Source organism: Macaca fascicularis, chromosome 11 (assembly GCF_037993035.2).
Source record: "Macaca fascicularis isolate 582-1 chromosome 11, T2T-MFA8v1.1".
In the NCBI taxonomy this organism is placed as follows: Eukaryota; Metazoa; Chordata; class Mammalia; order Primates; family Cercopithecidae; genus Macaca; species Macaca fascicularis.
Window position 1 is genome coordinate 7,100,488 of NC_088385.1, and position 18,742 is coordinate 7,119,229.

Genomic DNA, 18,742 nt, shown 5'->3' on the forward strand with positions numbered 1-18,742 from the left:
TAGCTGGGACTACAGGCACCCGCCACCGCGCCCGGCTAATTTTTTGTATTTTTAGTAGAGAGGGGGTTTCACCGTGTTAGCCAAGATGGTCTCAATCTCCTGATCTTGTGATCCGCCCGCCTCGGCCTCCCAAAGCGCTGGGATTACAGGCGTGAGCCACCACGCCCGGCCAACATCTCCATTTTCCATGCAATCCCCTAAAGCACTGAGCCAAGGACTTGAGATGCCAATAATGGTCCTGATCCTCAAGGGGCTTCCTACCTGCCCCTCCGGCCTTCCCCCACCCACCTACCTAAAACACAAGCAGAGAACCTCTGAAAACACAGCAGATCCAACCATTCCCCTGCTTGAACCCTTCGGTGGCCCCTAATGCTCAGAGTGCAAAGTCCAGGAGCACAAGGCTCCTTCTCACCTCCCCACAAACCTCCCGTGACAGCCCCTGTGCCAGCCTTTGCCCAGGATTCTCCCTTGGCGGCAACTTTCCCTGTGGTTCTGCAGCATCACTTCCCAGTCTGGGTCAGAGGCTTCTGCTTAGCCTCTCAGCCCCCAAGCCTCTCTCTGTAACTGCACCTGTCACCCTCAAACCATTGTCTGGCTGCCTGTCTCCTCCCACACTGGACCCTGAGCAGAAACAAGGGCTAATCCATTTTTTTCAGCTCCTACCCCTGATGAAACACCCTAAGAGATACTGAAAAATGTTTTTTAATCAATGAGACAAGTCTAATGATAATAAACAGGAAAATAACAGCAATGTGCTAACAGTGGCTGTTTCTGATGAGCAGAATTTTGAGTTCTGTTACTTTTACTTCTTGGTATTTCGGTTGTTTCTGTAATGACTATATCTTGCTTTTGCAATAATAAAGGACGCTAAAGGAAACTTCATTTTGAAAATAATACAAAGGGATTCTGGAACTTCAAAGGACGGGGACTCTCCTCGTCCACTCCGGAGAATCAGGAAAGGAGTGTTTAAAGACCCGCAGAATTCCTACAAGTGACGTGGGGAGGGCCAGCCAGCCAGCGCGCATGCCGGCCAGAGAGCGAGGTGGGCTCTGGGTCCGGGAGATGTCAGATCAGTGCTCTGCACAGGGCCTGGAAGGCAGGACGAGGCATTTCGACTTAGGTCCTTGAATCTGGAGAGCTACAGAAAGTTTGTGAGCTGAAGAGAAGCGCTCCGAGCTTGGCATCTGGAGCAGTCCAAGGCAGCAGCGAACACGTCCAAAGACGCAGGAGGGAGGGTGGGGGAGTAGAGAGAAAACAGAAGCCGTTTACAAACCCTTTTCCCCTTTAGGGCAACTAAACCTCAAGTGCAGGAAGCGCTTGGGGACTGCCCAGCCCTCAGCTATGTTATCATTCGGTGATAGGTACTTGCTAATGACTTCCAAAAGCCTCCCATCTGTCATCCCACCCAGACTGCGCGCTTCTAATTCCTCCTACCCCACATGCTGTGCCCAATGAAAAGTATGGCCAGCGAGCGAAGGCTTGCAAGGAGGCAGCCGAGGGCGAAATGAAGCCAGGCGGCTTCCCTTTAAATCCTCGCAAAGCAGAAGGGCCCCTCATTCCGGGACCAGGCCTTGGACAAGGGGCCTTTAGCCCGGACGACCCGGGGAGAGTCTCCCAAAGTAAAGAGCCGGGTCGGGCGCCCAGACCAAACCGGGGGAACCGGAAGGGCGAGGCCGCCACAGAAGTCCGCGGTAAAAGTGGCAGGGAGTGGCTGCCTGGAAAGACCCCAAGACGGCTGGAAGGGGGGGGGGTGGCGGGTGGGGGTTAGGGCGACTAGGCGGGGAAACAGGGAGAGGGTCGGGCTCCGACGGGCAGCTGGGGCCGAGACACGCCGGACCTGGGCGGGGGCAGGGGGCGGGGTGCGGCCCGGGCGGGGCCGACGGGGCGGGGCCGAAGGGGCGGGAGGCGTGGCCGGCGGGGGAGTGGGGGGCGGCTTTTCCCGGCACATGCGCACCGCAGCGGGTCGCGCGCCCTAAGGAGTGGCACTTTTTAAAAGTGCAGCCGGAGACCAGCCCACAGCCGCCTGTATCTGTGTCCAGCCCGGGTACCGCCTGTCCCAGCTGCGCTCGCCCCTCAGTCCCGCACCCGTTCGACCCAGGCTAGGTTAGCCCTCACCATGCCGGTCAAAGGAGGCACCAAGTGCATCAAATACCTGCTGTTCGGATTTAACTTCATCTTCTGGGTGAGTGAGCGCGACTGCCGCACGCTCCACTCAGGGGCCACCTGTTCGCGGACCCCGGACACTGGCCGCGGGTGCTGGCAGCTGGCACTGCCCGCACCGGGCAGGCACCGGGCGGGAAGAGAGGGGGCCCTGCGGCTGCCAGCTGGCTCCAAGGCCGGGTCCAGAGCCGGGCGGGACGGCCGCGACGGGCGCATTCGGGTGGGGGCTCACCACCGCCCAGCGGGCGTGGGGAGCCGGGCCCTCCTGGGATGGGGCGTGCGGGCGGGTCCTGAGCCCTTTCCCTCGCCTAGGATTTGAGCTGGGCTGTGTGTCTGCTCCCAGCCCAAGCCCCTCCAAGTGCCAGAGGGGAAGGCAGGGAGAAGCGGAGCACCCCTCTTTGGGCCAGGGCCAAGGAGGACTGTGGTGAGCAGTGCGGCTCGTGACTGGGTGGGGTCTCCCAGGTAGTAGGGGGCGCGAGGAAGGGAGGGTGCGGGCACGGCGAGAGCTCAGCCAAGAGCTGCTCTCACTTTTACACAGGAGCGGAAGGGGTGCCTTGGCTGCGGGTCCGGCCCCGGCACCCAGTCCCTGAGAGTCGGGGGCTCCTCCACCCTTGAGGAGGAACCTCGCAGGTCCCGGTTCCCTCAGACTTTGATTCTGAACCACCGTGAGAGCGCCAAACTCCCTGGCAGCTACTGAAAGACTAGCTTGTCTTGATTTCTTTCAAGGCTGATAAGTATCTTCACTGGAGAGAACTCTGGGAGCTGGGGAGAGGAGAGGAGAGGGCAGATACCTATCTGCGCCTCTAGTGGGATGAGTCCTGTGTGTGCATTTCCGGGAGAGATCAGGTGCCAGCCAGCTGCCCGCCCAGGACAGCCTTGGCCTTGCCCCCTCCCCTCCCCGCCAGCCCAGGCGGCCCACCCAAGGCCAGGCAGGGCGCAGAGCGGACGTTCATCCGGAGAGGCCAACGAGGCCAGGAGCTCCAGGGACACCCACTGCAGGCCACTCAGCCTCTACAAATGGGAAGACAGAGAGGTGACAGAAGCAAGGAATAGGAAACCTTTGTGTCCTTGTTTCTGTAGCCACATTCCCTACACACGCATGACAATACTTGCCCCTCTGCAGGCAGTAAGATAGTCTGTGTGCCACTCTCAAGATGGATGTAGAAACAGGTGCATGCCACCAGAGTCTTGTAACAGAAAAAGTGCACTTGGCCAGGCACAGTGGCTCATGCCTGTAATCCCAGCACTTTGGGAGGCTGAGGCAGGAGGATTGCTTTCATCCAGGTTCAAGACCAGCCTGAGTAACATAGTGCATTAGACCCCATCTCTACAAAAAATAAACAATTAGCTGGGCGTGTTGGCATGCACCTGTGGTCCCAGCTACTCAGGAGGCTGAGATGAGAGGATCACTTGAACCTGGGAAGTCAAGGCTACAGTGAGTCATGATTGCACCACTATACTTAGCCTGGGTGACACAGTGAGCCCGGTCTCAAAAAGAAAAAAAAAGAAAGTGTACTTATTCCCCTGGTCACTGAGGTCCCCACAAGCCTCCTTAGGGAAATCTCCTAAGATTTACTCCTCCCCAGAGCTGAAGGGGTGGTCGAACAGATTTTCCAGTTTGTAGAGATTGACCTCCCCTAGTGCATCAGTCACCATAACACACGCCCTAGTGAGGACAACATGTAGGTGTGCTCCTGCCCAACCCTTGACTTGCTTTAAGAAGACCCTGCCGGCCGTGGGCACCCCTCTCCTCCTGTGTTGCTACCCACCCCAGCAACCAGCCAGCTGCCACGCTTAGCTTCTTCCTTTCACCAATCCCTGGCAGCAGAAAAGTATGTGGGAAGGCAGCTGGCCTCACCCACCCTTGACCTTTGGGAGTTTTCCTCTCCCCTCCCAGGTACAGTCTCTCCCTGCCTGTGTTGGTTCGTCCCCAGCTGTCTGCCTAGACTGCATCCAGGTTTGGGACTGCAGGGAAACACAGACGGCCACCGTGTGCCTCCCTACCCCCATCTGCCCCATGGCATATGCAGGAAGCTGATGCGAGGCTCCCACGGCCAGTAGTATCTACTCTGTCTGTGGCCTGCTGGCCTGCAATCTGTCCGTACTGTCCTCAGCCTGCCACCCCCCTCGTATTCAGAGCCCCCTACCCCTGGCCCCGGCCTAGGTGCAGCTGATGAGCTATGTAGTCTGAAACAGAAATCACTCGCACTGGAAATGTTTGGAATGACTTGAAGATCGTACATTCCAGCCCTCTTATCCATAGTGAGGCAGCAGAGGAAGAGAGATGGGGTGATTTACCCAGGATCACAGAGCCAGAGCCAGTATTACAACTCCTGGGGCCCTTACTTCTGTCCTCTTCCATCTTCATCAGAAGCAGGAAGGTGGGCAGTAGCTATGCTTTCCTGAATTACTGCTCATTTGTCTGGTATCTGGGTCCCTATGGAGACGAAGCCCTCATCCCTAGGAGATGATGTAATGAAAAGGAAGACTGTGGTCGGTCCACTTGTGCAGAGTCTTAGTCTTTAGAGCCTTTCTTGTTCTAGCCCCATGATGTAGCCAAGAGCAGGACGCATTGTCCCCACTATACTGACGATCAGGAAACTATTTCCCAGGGAGGTTAGGTGACTTATCCAAGATGACGGGGCAGGGTGGTCTCAGAACTAGGTTACTTCACCCAACTGGGTTTGGCTGCTGAGCGGGAACGGGAGAAGGGTGGAATGAAGCTCCCAAAACTCTCTTAAGGAAAACTGTAACCCAAGGGAACTGCTTGGGTGATTATGTTGTCACCACATCCGTTTCTCTCTTGAGACCAGACATTTATAAACTTGGCATTTGGAACCTGATGTGGGCCTTGGAAAGCAGGAGTTGTGAGGCCAGTGGCCAGCAGTGCTTCACACAGAGGATGCGGAGAGGGGGTGTCCAGCAGGCATCCAGAGAGAGGCCAGCCTCCGTGGAGTAGGATGGTTCTTGGGGGGCTGTGCCTCTTCCCTGGCCTGATCTCATCCCCGTGGATCGCTGCCTGATGGCCCGTTCTGCACAGCCTGGCCTCCCCAGGTCTGGTGGCCACAGCCACCCAGCAAATCAGTTTGTTCTTCCAGCGCCTCCAGAACCAGCCCTCCTGGCTCTATTTTGGTGGTTTCTACGTTTCCTTCAGACCTCCCTGCCCCCCCGCCCACCCCCCAAAAACCAGTTGAGAGGGAAAACGTCTTGCTGATGTCCATGCGGTAGACAATGCAAGTGTTTATCTCCAGCTGAAATGGGAGCCAGGGTTAGGGCCAGTCCAGTCTAACACTTGCATGTCTGCCCTCTTTCTGGTCAGACGAGGGGAGGAACTCCTTAGGGCAGAAGAGGGAAAGGTTTGGCTGTACTGAGAGAGCCCAGTCCCCTCCCCACCTCCCTCAGCCCCTTTGCTTACTGTCTCTCACCCCTCACTCCCTAATGGAAATAGCAGTGCGGGGCTGGGGGCTCTCTTTCCAAGACACCGTATCCCCTGGACCTAGTGGAGGCTAGTGCGAAACACAGAGACCTAAACTGGGAATTCAGAGACCTGGATGTGAGTCCAGCTCTGTCCTCAACTCACTTTGAAACCTTGGGCTGGTCACTTCTGTGCTCTCAGCCTCAGTTTCCTCTTCTGTAAAACAATGGCTTGGAACAGATGGTCTCAAAAGGTCCTTTCAGGCTCAGTCTATGAACCCAGCGCCCCTCCCCACACCACATGCAGCAATAGGACTTTCCCACACACCCAAAATAGGAACCAGTGTTGGGTACAATGCATGCTATGTTGGTGATGGTCACACTAAAAGCCCAGACTTCACCACTATGTAACAATACTACATTCGTGTCCCCTAAATCTATAAATAATAACATAATAAACAAAATACAAGTCATGAATTGGAAATGGGAGATGGATACCAAGGCTTGTCCTCAAAATTCAGCTTTTCTTGGCCTTTACCTCTGGAGCAAGAGCCCAGCTGTTGCTTCTCTTTCCTGTTACCGCTCAGTTCCCTCTCCTCACCCTGGCTGGGGTCTCTCTCTGAGGGAGTTCTGTGTTCATTGCCCATATACGTTAGTACTTAGCCTAGTGGTCAAAGCACCAATCCTGGGTTACATGTCTCATCACCAAATGGGACTGGTGACCACCCCACAGGGTTGCTGTGAGAGTTAAATGGGGAACGTGTGTAGCGCACTTAGCATAGTAGATTGCACTAGACGCGTCTTCCAATGGTAGCTCTTGTTACTCACTAGTGGAGAGTGGATTGGGGCCCTGGGGAGGGTGGGAGCAGTTCTCTAGTGTGGAAGTCTAAACCGCAAGTGTGGCCAGGAGGACCCTCGCCATCCACACACCGGCCTCCCTGCCTCTTCCTGTATCAGCGCCAGCTTTTGTCCTGTACATCAAAACCCCGACTCCATTTCATGGGTTGCTACTGCTCATTTGGCTACGGGGGGAGCCCCGCTTCTGAAAATAAAATCGCATGTCAGAGAAACCCTCAGGATCAGGATTCTGGATCTGGGCAGGGCTTGGACAAGTTGGGTGGCAGCGGCAAAAGCCCCTCCCCACGGTCTGCCTTTTCCCCCAGAAGCAAGTTGCTGGGACTGTTGCATAAAATGGCTCCCACCTCCAGTGCCCAGACAGCCTGCGCTGGGGCGAAGCTGGCAGGCTTGGGGAGAGGTGAGCTGAGGCCAGGTGTCTGCATCCTTTGCCCAGAATTTTGATGGTCTCTCCCCTGCACCCACAATGAGTGTGAACAACAAAGACCCGATCTTTTGATGGTGGTAAGGATTCCTCTGCACATGCTCACACTCACGGTTTCTACCCCTTTCTTTTCAACGTGGCCCACAGCACCATTCCAGACCCTGCTCTATTGTGTTCGGAGGAAGCAGCTGCTGGCTCCGGCCTGAATTTGGGAGTGCTTTGATAAGCGGCGCTCCCCAGGGCCCTGCCAGTACTGACTCCAGATGAGCTCTCTGCGGCTGCTGGGCTCGCAGATCAGCCTTCTCACCCCTTACACACACGGGTCCTGTGTTTGTTTTGTCTGCTTTTTTTGTTTGTTTGTTTTTGTTTTCCCGTTCTGTTCAATTTTATAAGGAGGCGTAGCTTTTGGACTTGGTTGCAGGGTTGGGTTTGGAACTTAATAATACGTTGGATTTACAAAAGCGCCTTTTCTTCTAAAGAACACGAACATTGGCCGGGCGCGGTGGCTCAAGCCTGTAATCCCAGCACTTTGGGAGGCCGAGACGGGCAGATCACGAGGTCAGGAGATCGAGACCATCCTGGCTAACACGGTGAAACCCCGTCTCTACTAAAAAAAATACAAAAAACTAGCCGGGCGAGGTGGCGGGCGCCTGTAGTCCCAGCTACTCAGGAGGCTGAGGCAGGAGAATGGCGTGAACCCAGGAGGCGGAGCTTGCAGTGAGCTGAGATCCGGCCACTGCACTCCAGCCTGGGCGACAGAGCGAGACTCCGTCTCAAAAAAAAAAAAACAAAAACAAAAACAAAGAACACGAACATTGATGGTTCTTGCCTGGGTGTGGTTCTCACCTGGGTGAGCCTGGCTGTGAGGGTAGGGGGCCTGAGGTCACCCCAGCCACAGCTTCTGTGGTCCTACTGGCAGCATGTTCTAGACAGACCTGTGTGTGTGGAGCTGGGGAAAGGAGAGTGGAGAAGTTTGAGGAAGCTGCATGTTTATGTTCTGTGTTGCTCCCTCCCCCAGGTTGGGGTCAGCGGGACTTTATTTGCATCTACCACAGGTCTTTTCAGCCAAAGCCTTGCAGAAACAGGCTTTACCCCGTACATACAGAAGAGCAAAACTTCGTTGTTAAGAGTCTGAAAATCTGGGTGAGAGCTCGTCAGACCCTTGGCCTCAGAGAGCGGGAAAAATCCTTTGCAACTAGGAAGAAAATTCAGAAGACGAAAAAAGTGGCGGGGGGGGCTGGGGATCGGGGGCTGGTCTTTCTACATTTCTTTCTTTCTTTTTTTTTTTTGGGAGACAGTTCTCACTCTGTCACCCGGGCTGGAGTGCAGTGTTAACAGTCATGGTTCACTGCAACCTCAACCTCCCAGCTCAGGCGATCCTCACACCTCAGCCTTCTGAGCTCCTGAGTAGCTGGGACTACAGGAATGTGCCACCACACCCACCTAACTTTTTAATTTTTTTGTAGACACAGGATCTCACTATGTTGCCCAGGCTGGTCTCAAACTCCTAGGCTCAAGCGATCCACCCGCCTTGGCCTCCCAAAATGCTAGGATTACAGGAATGAGCCACTGTGCCTGGCCTACATTTCTTAAATTTATGTTTTAAGGCCTGACTGCAGATTACTTGCCTGTTTTATTCCACAGAAAAAGTCATGCTGGTCCAGGGACATTCTCATTTTCCATCAAGCGATGGCATGCAGCCGTGGAAAGCAACATCCTGTCTCCAGATGAGATAATTTTTTTTGAGATAATTTTATAATAATTATATCTATCTGGTAATTTCCTTCCCCCCACCCCTCCAAAAATACTTAGTTGTGGATAGTTTTTAAATACTATATCCTGTCATCCTAGACTAGTACATCTTAACCTTTTTAGGGAAATTCCTTTTTAGGGAATTCCTTGGAATCTGTACGACCTGCCTCCAGAAAAATGTTATGTTTGTTTCTGGAGGCCCACAGACATCTTTCTTTTTTTTTTTTAATTCTTTTTCTCTGTTGCCCAGGCCAGAGTATAGTGGCACCATCATAGCTCACTGCAGCCTCAAACTCCTGGGCTTTACACAATCCCGGCCTCAGCCTCTCAAGTAGCTGGGGCTACAGTACACACCACTATACCCGGCTAATTTTTTTGTAGAGAGAGGGTCTCTCTCTGTCGCCCAAGCTGGTCTTGAACTCCTGGTCTCAAGCAGCCCTTCAGCCTCGGACTCCCAAAGCACTGGGATCATAAATGTGAACCACCACGCCCAGCCTGAACTCTTGCTATAAACTCTCCGTATTGGTTTTTCTCCCTCAGTTTCCAGACAACCCCTGCTCTGTCCTGAGTCCCGTATTTCGGCCATAAGAAGCAGGTTGCCTCACCGTTTCCTGGGGGCTGCAATGGGGGCATAACAGGGGACTTTGTGGAAGGCATGAGAAACCCTGAATTCCCTGGTAATCCAGTGCAGCTCAGATGGGACAACTGGCCTCCCACCCATCCCTCTGACTCTCAGCTTAATCATTGCCCAAGGAGTGGTTTTCACTCGGTTAGTTTAATGAGTGCTCTGTATTTCCAGTCCACACAAAAAATGCAACTTTATGATCTTCCAGCCAGGTTAGGCCTCTTCGCTTAGCTTTTCCCATAGCTTGGTGCTTCGTCTTTGTTCAGGAAGCGTGGCGGTCCGTCTCTCTTCTCCTTCCCTCCGAGTGCAGATGGAAAGGCTTGTCTTCTGAGGACTTTAAGAAAGGAGGCATGTCTCAGGAGGGATCAACTGGGGAGCTAGACTCCCGAGGAGTTGAGAAGCAGCCTGGTTGAGTAACTGGGAAAGGCAAAGCAGTCTGACTTGGAAAAGGGCCCGGATTAATGTGATTCCAGAGAAGGTCCCTGTGGAGAGAAGTTTGGGGACTACTGACTTGGAGAAAAATCAGAAACCAGGGTCTTCAGGGCCCTTCCTGTTCAATCCTTTTGCCAGGCATTGTGCCCGCGGGAAGAAATGGTGGCTCTTGTGAGCTCTGTTAGAGAAGTAACCCTTCAGGCCAGGCGCGGTGGCTCACGCCTGTAATCCCAACACTTTGGGAGGCCGCGGCAGGTGGATCACCTGAGGTCTGGAGTTTGAGACCAGCCTGGCCAACATGGAGAAACCCTGTCTCTACTAAAAATATAAAATTAGCCAGGCGTGGGGGCGTGCGCCTATAGTCCCAGCTACTGGGGAGGCTGAGGCAGGAGAATCGCTTGAACCCAGGAGGTGGAGGTTGCGGTGAGTTGAGATTGTGCCACTGCAGTCCAACCTGGGTGACAAGAGCGAAATTCCATCTCAAAAAAAAAAAAGAAGAAAGAAAAGAAAAGAAACCCTTCAGAGCTTACCCAATGCACATCCAAGTTTCCAGTGAACACCGCTGGGCAAACTAAGCAGCTGGTGGCTCCTGCCAAGCCCCCACCTCGGAACCGAGCTTCACAGCTTCAGGTGCCAGTCCCTTGCTGACACTCCTAGTCTGAGCTGTGTGTTATTATCCAAGTGCAGAAACAACACAACACATGGGCATAGGAGAAGATCCTTGACCGAGGCTAAAAATACCATAATAAGGCAGTTTTATTAATTATGAATTTATTAATTCAAAACCTATTCTAAGATTTTAGGGTTTTTTGTTTGTTTGTTTGTTTTTTGTTTGTTTTTTTTTTGAGATGTAGTTTCTCTCTGTCACGCAGGCTGGAGTGCAGTGGCGCAATCTCGGCTCACTGCAAGCTCCGCCTCCCGGGTTCACGCCATTCTCCTGCCTCAGCCTCCCGAGTAGCTGGGACTACAGGCGCCTGCCACCGCGCCCAGCTAGTTTTTTGTGTTTTTAGTAGAGACGGGGTTTCACCGTGTTAGCCAGGATGGTCTTGAACTCCTGACCTCATGATCCGCCTGCCTAGGCCTCCCAAAGTGCTGGGATTACAGGCGTGAGTCACCGCACCCAGCCTGTTTTGTTTTTTGAGATGGAGTTCGCTCTTGTCACCCAGGCTGGAGTGTAATGGCGCCATCTCAGCTCACCACAACCTCCGCCTCCTGGGTTCAAGCAATTCTCCTGCCTCAGCCTCCTGAGTAGCTGGGATTACAGGTGCCCACCACCACACCTAGCTACTTTTGTATTTTTGGTAGAGACAGGGTTTCTCCATGTTGATCAGGCTGGTCTCGAACTCCTGACCTCAGGTGATCCGCCCGCCTCGGCCTCCCAAAGTGCTGGGATTACAGGTGTGTAGTTTATTTTAAATCTAAGTTGATTGAGTCTATAGTATAATAATATAGTGTACTGATTTATTAAAACTCTAGATGAAAAGATCAGCAAAATCATAGTATTTGTGAACTCATCCTTGCTTTTTTTGTCGTTTGTTTGTTTGTTTTGAGACAGAGTCTTGCTCTGTCATCCAGGCTGGAGTGCAGTGGCCTGATCTTAGCTCACTGCAACCTCCGCCTCCCAGGTTCAAGTGATTCTCCTGCCTCAGCCTCCCGAGTAGCTGGGACTACAGGCACGAACCACCACGCCCGGCTAATTTTTGTATTTTTAGTAGAGACAGAGTTTCACCATGTTGGCCAGGCTGGTCTCGAACTCCTCACCTCAGGTGATCCACCCACCTCTGCCTCCCAAAGTGCTGGGATTACAGGACTTTGTGAGCCACCGCACCAGGCTCATCGTAGCTTTTCAAGTCAATAGAAGTCTGGTGTTTGAATCCACGTCACGTCTTCCCTTCTAGGTGGGCAGTTGTGGTGCACTAGTGTGCATACACACCCCAGATTCATGCCCAACTCCATTGGATGTTTTCCGGGTGGGGAGTCATCCATACCTCCCTCAGCAGCCCCATTCTTAGAGACAGGAGGCCCTTCCCACTAAGACATATTCCTCCTGCTCTCCATGGTGCAATGTAAACATCTTCTTTCTCGCGATGTGGGGCTGTGGATTTAAGTTTATTACTGTTAAGCTCAGATGTTTTAAAGCTTCCTGTCTACAAGCCTGAGAAAATCTCTTCATACTCTCCTTTCCTCCACTCTAGTCAAAGTGTAGCCCTGGCTCCCTAAGACATACAACCCTTTAGAGACCCAGACTGCTAATTTTTTCCTTTTCTTTTTTTTTTTTTTTTTTTTTGAGACGGAGTCTCGTTCTGTTGCGCAGGCTGGATGGAGTGCAGTGGCACAATCTCAGCTCACTGCAACCTCTGCCTCCTGGGTTCAAGCGATTCTCCAGGCTCAATCTCTCGAGTAGCTGGGATTACAGGCATGTACCACCATGCCTAGTTAATTTTTGTATTTTTAGTAGAGATGGGGTTTCGCCACGTTGACCAGACTGGTCTCAAACTGCTGACCTCAGGTGATATGCCCACCTCGGCCTTCCAAAGTGCTGGAATTACAGGCCTGAGCCGCTGCGCCCAGCTGGGACTGCTCATTTCAAATAGAAATGAGATTCTTTTCCAGGATGAGGAGGGACACTTTGGCCTTCTTTGTCATGGGAAGCTGTCACTCTCCTCTAGGACTCTGGGGTGTGTCTTGAGAGCTCGTGCTCAGGGCTATAACACAGAGGCCTGTGCTGATGTCATCTTGTTCCTCTGCCCTTTGCTGAGGATGGTTCTGGGGAAGGGCAGAGGCTCCGGGTCCCACTCTGGGGCTGTTTCCACGGGGTTTGGAAGGACCATGGCCACTGAACGGGCTGCGGCCCCGTCTATGGACACAATGCCAATAGGCAGCTGCAACAGTGCAGCCAGCGGGAGAGGAGGGTGTGCGAGTTGCCCTGGAGAATCCTTTCCCAGAGCGCTGCCTCTGTCCACGCTGACTGTATGACCAGTAGAACCAAGGGTGTGGCTGAAGCTCTCAGGCCAAAGGCCAGGGAGAGGAAGCACCGGCTGTTTTTTTAGACTCTGTTCGTTGAGCGCCCACTCCCCCCACCGCCCCCGAGTGAGGCCAGGTGTAGGTGGCACCTCCAGCCCAGGTGGCCACTGCAGCTGCCTTGCTATCGGGGAGGAGGCGGGCATCTGCAAGCTGCCTTCCTTCCTGTGCAGATGGACTCCCTTGGGGCCTTTAAAGATGGAAAACACCACTTTGAAATGGGATTAGATATGAATAGGGGGGAGAATGGGCAAAAGGGAAAAATTCTGGCTTCAGAATAGAAGAAATGGATCAAAAACACAAACAGCTTAGCAAAGTAATTAAGAATGTGGGCTCTGCAGTCAGACCATCGTGGGTTCAAGTTCTAACTCTGCCACTTACATTCTGGGTTCAAGTTCTAACTCTGCCACTTACTTGCCCTGTGATCTCAGTTGAGGAGCTTAACTTTTGTGCCCCAGTTTTTTTCATCTAAAAAATAGAAGATAATATTACCTACTTGGCGGGCCTATTGTGAAAATTAAATAGTTCCAGGGAAGTACTTAGGGTGGGGTGTGGAACATAGATAGCAAATATTTGAGTGTTTGCTGCTAGTAATTAGATGACCTCATATGAAGAAGGAGCTCCTGGCAGAGGGGTAGGGCAGGTGATAAGTTAGACAAGAGTTTGGGGATCTTGGCCTCCCTTGCTGGCTTGGGGCTTGGAAGATCCCATGTTGGAAAAGGAGGGCCGTTCCACCAAGCGGGGCCGAAAGTGCTTTTAACCCACCCTGCCACTCCAGGCACCACATGGCATGGCTTGAAAACTGTCAAGGAAGGAGCATCTCCCACCACTCAGGGCCACGCACGCACATGGTGGCCAACTCTGCAGATGGAATGAGAGCAAGCTGTTGCAAGTGGCTAGAGTGTGTCAGCAAGTGTGTGTGCAGTCATCGCCAGACAGCTCGGCGAGGCGTACACAATGGAAAACAAATGTGTGGTATTCTGGAATTTAAAGCAAAACATCCAAAACAATCTCCCACATCAGATGATTTTGGTTAAGATCAGAATGCCTGCTTTCAGCGGAAAAGGGATTTATGGGCTGGCCAGCGTATGCTACGCGTCTGGCAAGCAGGCAATGGAAACTTGAAATGGGATTTCTTGTTTAGAAAGAGGTTACCTTGGGCCGGGGCCTCCCTCCCAATCAGCCCCAACATCCTAACGCCAGCACACTTCTCTGAAGCTTTTCTCCTCTCCAGGGCAGAGGAAGGGCTCCAGATTTCTAAATGATGCTGACTTTGTCCTTGAAAAGAGGGAAGATTTCTCAACTCTTGAACTTGTTCAGACCAGGTAGCTGCCTAATTTCCAGAAAGGTATGCTGAGAAAAAGCTTACGGAGTTCCTCATCCTCTGCCACACCCTGGAGAGGGGACCAAGCTGTCTCCCTTCTATCAGGGAGGAGACAGGCCAGCAAGTAACTGATCTCTGCATGGCATGTGCTGTGCACGGAACAGAGCGAGAGTGCTGACAGCTGGGTCACTCATGCCTGCTCTGTGACCATGGGCAAGTCGCTTTACCTCTCGGAGTCTGTTTCTTCATCTTTCACAGGGATGATACTAACTAGCTTTCAGGCTCTAAAGCAGCCCACTAAGAATCAGAAGGAGCAACAGGGCCTTATAATGTAATTCTAGCCTCCTCCCTGGGGAAACTCTCATGCATTGCATTACTGTTGCTCCCATAGGGAATGTTCCTCTGTAAAGTAATGCCCCGTACCAGCGTGAGGCCAGGCTCGAACATTTACACACAACTGAGCCAGGCATAGCAAGGTGGTGGCACCCCCAGGCTGTAACTGTCTAGGGTCACCTTCCCCTTCCACCCAGGAGCCCCCCAGCTGCATTAGCACCCTTGGAAAGGGAGGCCACAGAGTCAGTAGGCAGGCTAAGCATGCGCTTAGGACACCAACAATGCAGGTAGCTCAAGGAATCCAGGGAAATGGGCACTTTTTTGAGCTTTATCTTACAAGTTCAACTTTTTTTATGTTGAATTGTATGGGTTGTGGGGTAGGGACCGTAATCTTCCAAGTGTCCAGAGCACTAAATGGCCACAGAAGGCAGAAGTTGGCCTCCCCAGGGACCTGGCTTGTCATGAAATGTTGGGTTTAAGTGTGTGGGTGGACCCCTCTCCCCAGCCTGCCCTTATGGTGTAAAAGAACGACATATAATAGCAGGGGCCATTTATGACCCAGGGACATTGCTGGGGTTGCGGGGAGTGGGCCAGGAGCAGGCAGGGAGTTGTCATGATAGAGACGCCGATTCCCGTGGGGAGACAGCAAATTAGTGACTCTCCTTAAGCCTCACTTTCCTTATCTGTGTAATGAAGGTAATAATACAACCAGCGTCTTATGCTTGTTACTGGGACTAATGGGATATGTAATGGAAAGCTGTTATATGGGCCTGGCTCACAGGCAGAGCTCCTGTGTTAGCTTCTGCTGCTGTTGCTGTAGTTGCTGTTACTGGTACCCCTCCTTAACATTTTTCACAGATTGAGGTTGTCTAAATGTTCATATTCATCCATATTTTCTCACTTCAGTTCATGAAACCACATCACACAAGATGACTCAAAGCTGAAATCTACCTCTCGTCTTTCTCCCTCTCAAACACGAATTGGAGGACGTATCTTTCCATCTGTCTATAAAACACTCATTTCTGAGACGTCCCCAGTTTGGGGAAGATGGAGAAAGAGGAGAATCCGTTTTGCACTTTGCTGGAAACGCCTGTAAGAATGCCCCATTGGCAGAGACTCGCTTTGTGGAGCTCAACTTGGAAATTGATTTACAGTGGAAATTGAAGGAAAATCTACTTCATATCCACACCAAGAAGGGTGGCCTCAATGCTTCTCCTTCAGTTCACTCCTTGTGCGTCCCAAAAGGAAGTTGATTCTTCACACGTAGAGTTTTCTGGACACCTAGAACACCCACATCCAGAAACCAGGTCCCAGAGAGATGCAGAGCCACAGTCACCATTGCTTGTGTAGACACCGGGCATAGGAAGTGGAAGGAAGGTAGCACCTGAGGGTGCAGCTTCCCAGGGACCACCACCTCTCCCAGCCTCAGTGGAGGGAGACAAGAACAAACCCAAGGGAGAAGCTACTGGTCGGCATCTTCCCTCCCTCCCTCTTGGCCCTCCCCTAGGCCAGGGTCAACACCCTGAATCGAAAGCGTTTGTTGTCAGGCTGCAGCAGGCAGGGAAACCCTGTCACCAGGTTAAGGTTTAAGTCAGAGCATTTTGCCAAATTCAATATGTCCAAGCCTCCCACTTGTCCCCCAAGAAGATTTCTCAGGGATTGGCATCTTTCCCGGTCACCCCCGGCCAGTGAGGAAGCACCACACATTGAGAAGAGCATAGCTTTGAGTTGTGTGTATGGAGCTGGTTCCGTTTGAGCTCTGCCTCTTCTTGGCTGTGTCTTTTTGAGTGAGTTGCTTAAAATCTCTGAGCCTGATTCATCCATAAAATGAGGGCGATGAGAGGATTCAGTGAGAGACAGTACATAAACCACCTCCTGTAATGTGGCGGGTGCGTGGGTCCTTGTACATAGTAACTCCTACTGTGAAATTGCTACTATGGTGTTCTTTATTTTCCCTAAGCTAGATAAACCTAGACTTGACCATCAGCCTCTTTTTTTTTTTTTTTTTTTTGAGATGGGGGTCTCACTTTGTCACCCAGGCTGGAGTACAGTGGTGCCATCTCAGCTCTCTGCAGCCTCGACCTCCTGGATTTAAGCCATTCTCCTGCCTCAGCCACCCCCCCCACACCCCCTCCCCCCGCCCAAGTAGCTGGAACTACAGTCCTGTGCCACCATGCCCAGCTAATTTTTTGTATTTTTTAGTAGAAATGGGATTTGACCATATTGCCCAGGCTGGTCTCCAGTTCCTGAGCTCAATCAATCCACCCCCCTCAGCCTCCCAAAGTGCTAGGATTACAGGCCTGACCATCAGCCTCTGAGTGTATTCTTTGGAAAACAAATGTTTTTCTAGAGTTCTGGAAGGTCTGAGGAGAAGTCCAGTGTCATGCATAACAGTGGGCTGGCCTAGGGAGCACAGCCGGCTGCAGAATTCAGCGGGGAGGATCTTACCACGAGTGCCCGGCTGCAGGCTGTGGGAGCCTCTCACGGGCCCACTGAGTCATCAGGGCCTGCCTGTTACCAGAGGAGAGTTCACACAGGCAGGGCCTGGGTGAACTGGGAGCTAAATGCAGGTTCCAACTGGAGCCCTTTACCATGACTTCCTGGCCCAGTAGTTTCAGCACAGAGCTGTCCAGCCACTATCTCCCCTTTCTTAACTCTTCCTGCCTTCCCACCTCCCTGTATCCTTACCCTTAATGGTCACCATGCCGCGGTTCCAAGGCGACCCCAGGTGCGCTCCCCGTGGCTTCACAGTGCTGGTTAGAGCATTTGAGCCTCCACTCTCCAGATGGGAGTGTAAAGCAGCAGGGTCCAGTCCTGCTCCCTCGTTGGGCTGGGCGGTGAGCTCTCCCTTACACACGAGAAGTGCCTCCAGCTCAGAGGAAGCTCACACCTCCCATCCACGCCTCAGGCTTTTCGGCACTGGCATTTAGAAAGCTATTATCTGGGTTCAGAACCCCCAGAGAGAGCTTTTCTCTGTCCTTCCTGATTGTTGGTGTGTAAACGAAGGCCTAGAGTAGTGGTTCGTAAACTTGAGCCTGATGAGAGTCACCTGGGGAGGTGCTGGAAAACAGAGTGCAGGCCCAGTCCCACCCGTTCCACTGAGTGGGTCTAGGAGGGAACTGTGAATTTGCCTGTCTGGGTTCCTGGGTCATCCTGCTGCTGGTCTGGGGTCACTTTGAGAGCTGCTGGACTGGCATAGAGAAGAGTTTCCTGGGTTGCCTTTGAGGATAAGAATTTCTGAAGATTTGAGCACTGCCTTCAGACAGGAGCTCGGTAGAAGTCCCAAGAGCAGAGTTGTCTAAAGAGGAGAGATGGCCCCCCAGGATGTGCCTGACCAACCAGTCATACATGCAAAAGGGAACTCAGGTTCTCTAGGGCTGTGATCTCTGCGGCTTTTCAACTTAGCTGTAGTAAAACTAAAGTTAGTAATATGCCCTGTTGTCATGTAGAAATTCCACCATGAACTGTCACAGTAGTTTACTTGTGATGCTTAAGGAGAGCAAGTCGCAGCGGTTTTTTCTGCTGATTACAGCGGAGTTCGGTTTTCTTGTTGCTGGTGTTTACTGTGTGGTGGGGCTGGATAAGGGAGCACCCCAAGGCCTCTAGTCCTGCCCAAGTGGCTTTGCCATTCCAAAGACAACAGCCCCAGCCTTCATTTGGAGGTGGGGGAGGAGGACACAGGGTTGGAGGAGGTTGTGGGCATCGGGATCCTGTTTGTTCTTGCTGGGACTGCCTGGCCCGCCTTCCTGAGGAGTGAATCAGCCCATCCAAGGCTTGGCATGCAGTAGTGAGCCAAGGTTGCCATGGAGATGGGCGAGGCCCAGAGCCCACAGGTCTGGGTGGCCTGACTTGTTTTTAAATGTTGAAGTCTGTGCGAACACAGAGGGCTATCTCCACTTCTGTGGCTTTCTTAAAGCGTGACTGGTATTTTGGGGTCTGGAAAACTGCTACTGGGGGAAGCTTGCATCCCCAATATTTGGTGTGTTACTTACTTCCTGGGTGCCATGGACAACTATGACTAATGGTCTCCCAAGTTGAGTAGATTACAAAAACGAAAACCAGGGCTGACAAGCATCTGACTGAAGGAGGGTAATAAAGAGGCCAAGGTTTTCTTTCCTGCCCAACCCAGGAAAATCCGCTCCCTCTCTGTTATCTGCTGCTGTAATAACTCCTTTCAGAAGGGTTAATTTGCCCACGGAAGCAGTTTGTGATCCGAGGAAGGGCAGAAGCCTAAAATCTGAGCCAACAGTTTCCCTTAAGCCTTCCTTCCCCACTTTTCTTTGGCCATTCCCATCCAGTCTTAGTGGAGCTCTGGATGGCAGTTTGCGGGTGTGAAGCGGATAAATTTATCCATTTTCCTCCACTACCCAGCGCTCACACAGACTCCCACAGAAACCAGAAA

At 52.4% G+C, this 18,742-nt stretch overlaps 1 protein-coding gene across 2 annotated transcripts in view; it reads left to right on the forward strand.

The window, feature by feature from the left end:
- Positions 1-2,017: 2,017 nt before the first annotated feature.
- Positions 2,018-18,742, forward strand: part of CD9 (CD9 molecule) — a 37,865-nt gene continuing 21,140 nt past the window's right edge. For both annotated transcript variants that reach the window (XM_005569889.3, XM_065523609.1), the window contains exon 1: positions 2,018-2,182. In XM_005569889.3, coding sequence (XP_005569946.1) covers positions 2,117-2,182 — 66 coding nt within the window. In that variant the 5' untranslated portion in view covers positions 2,018-2,116. The remainder of the gene's footprint in view (positions 2,183-18,742) is intronic.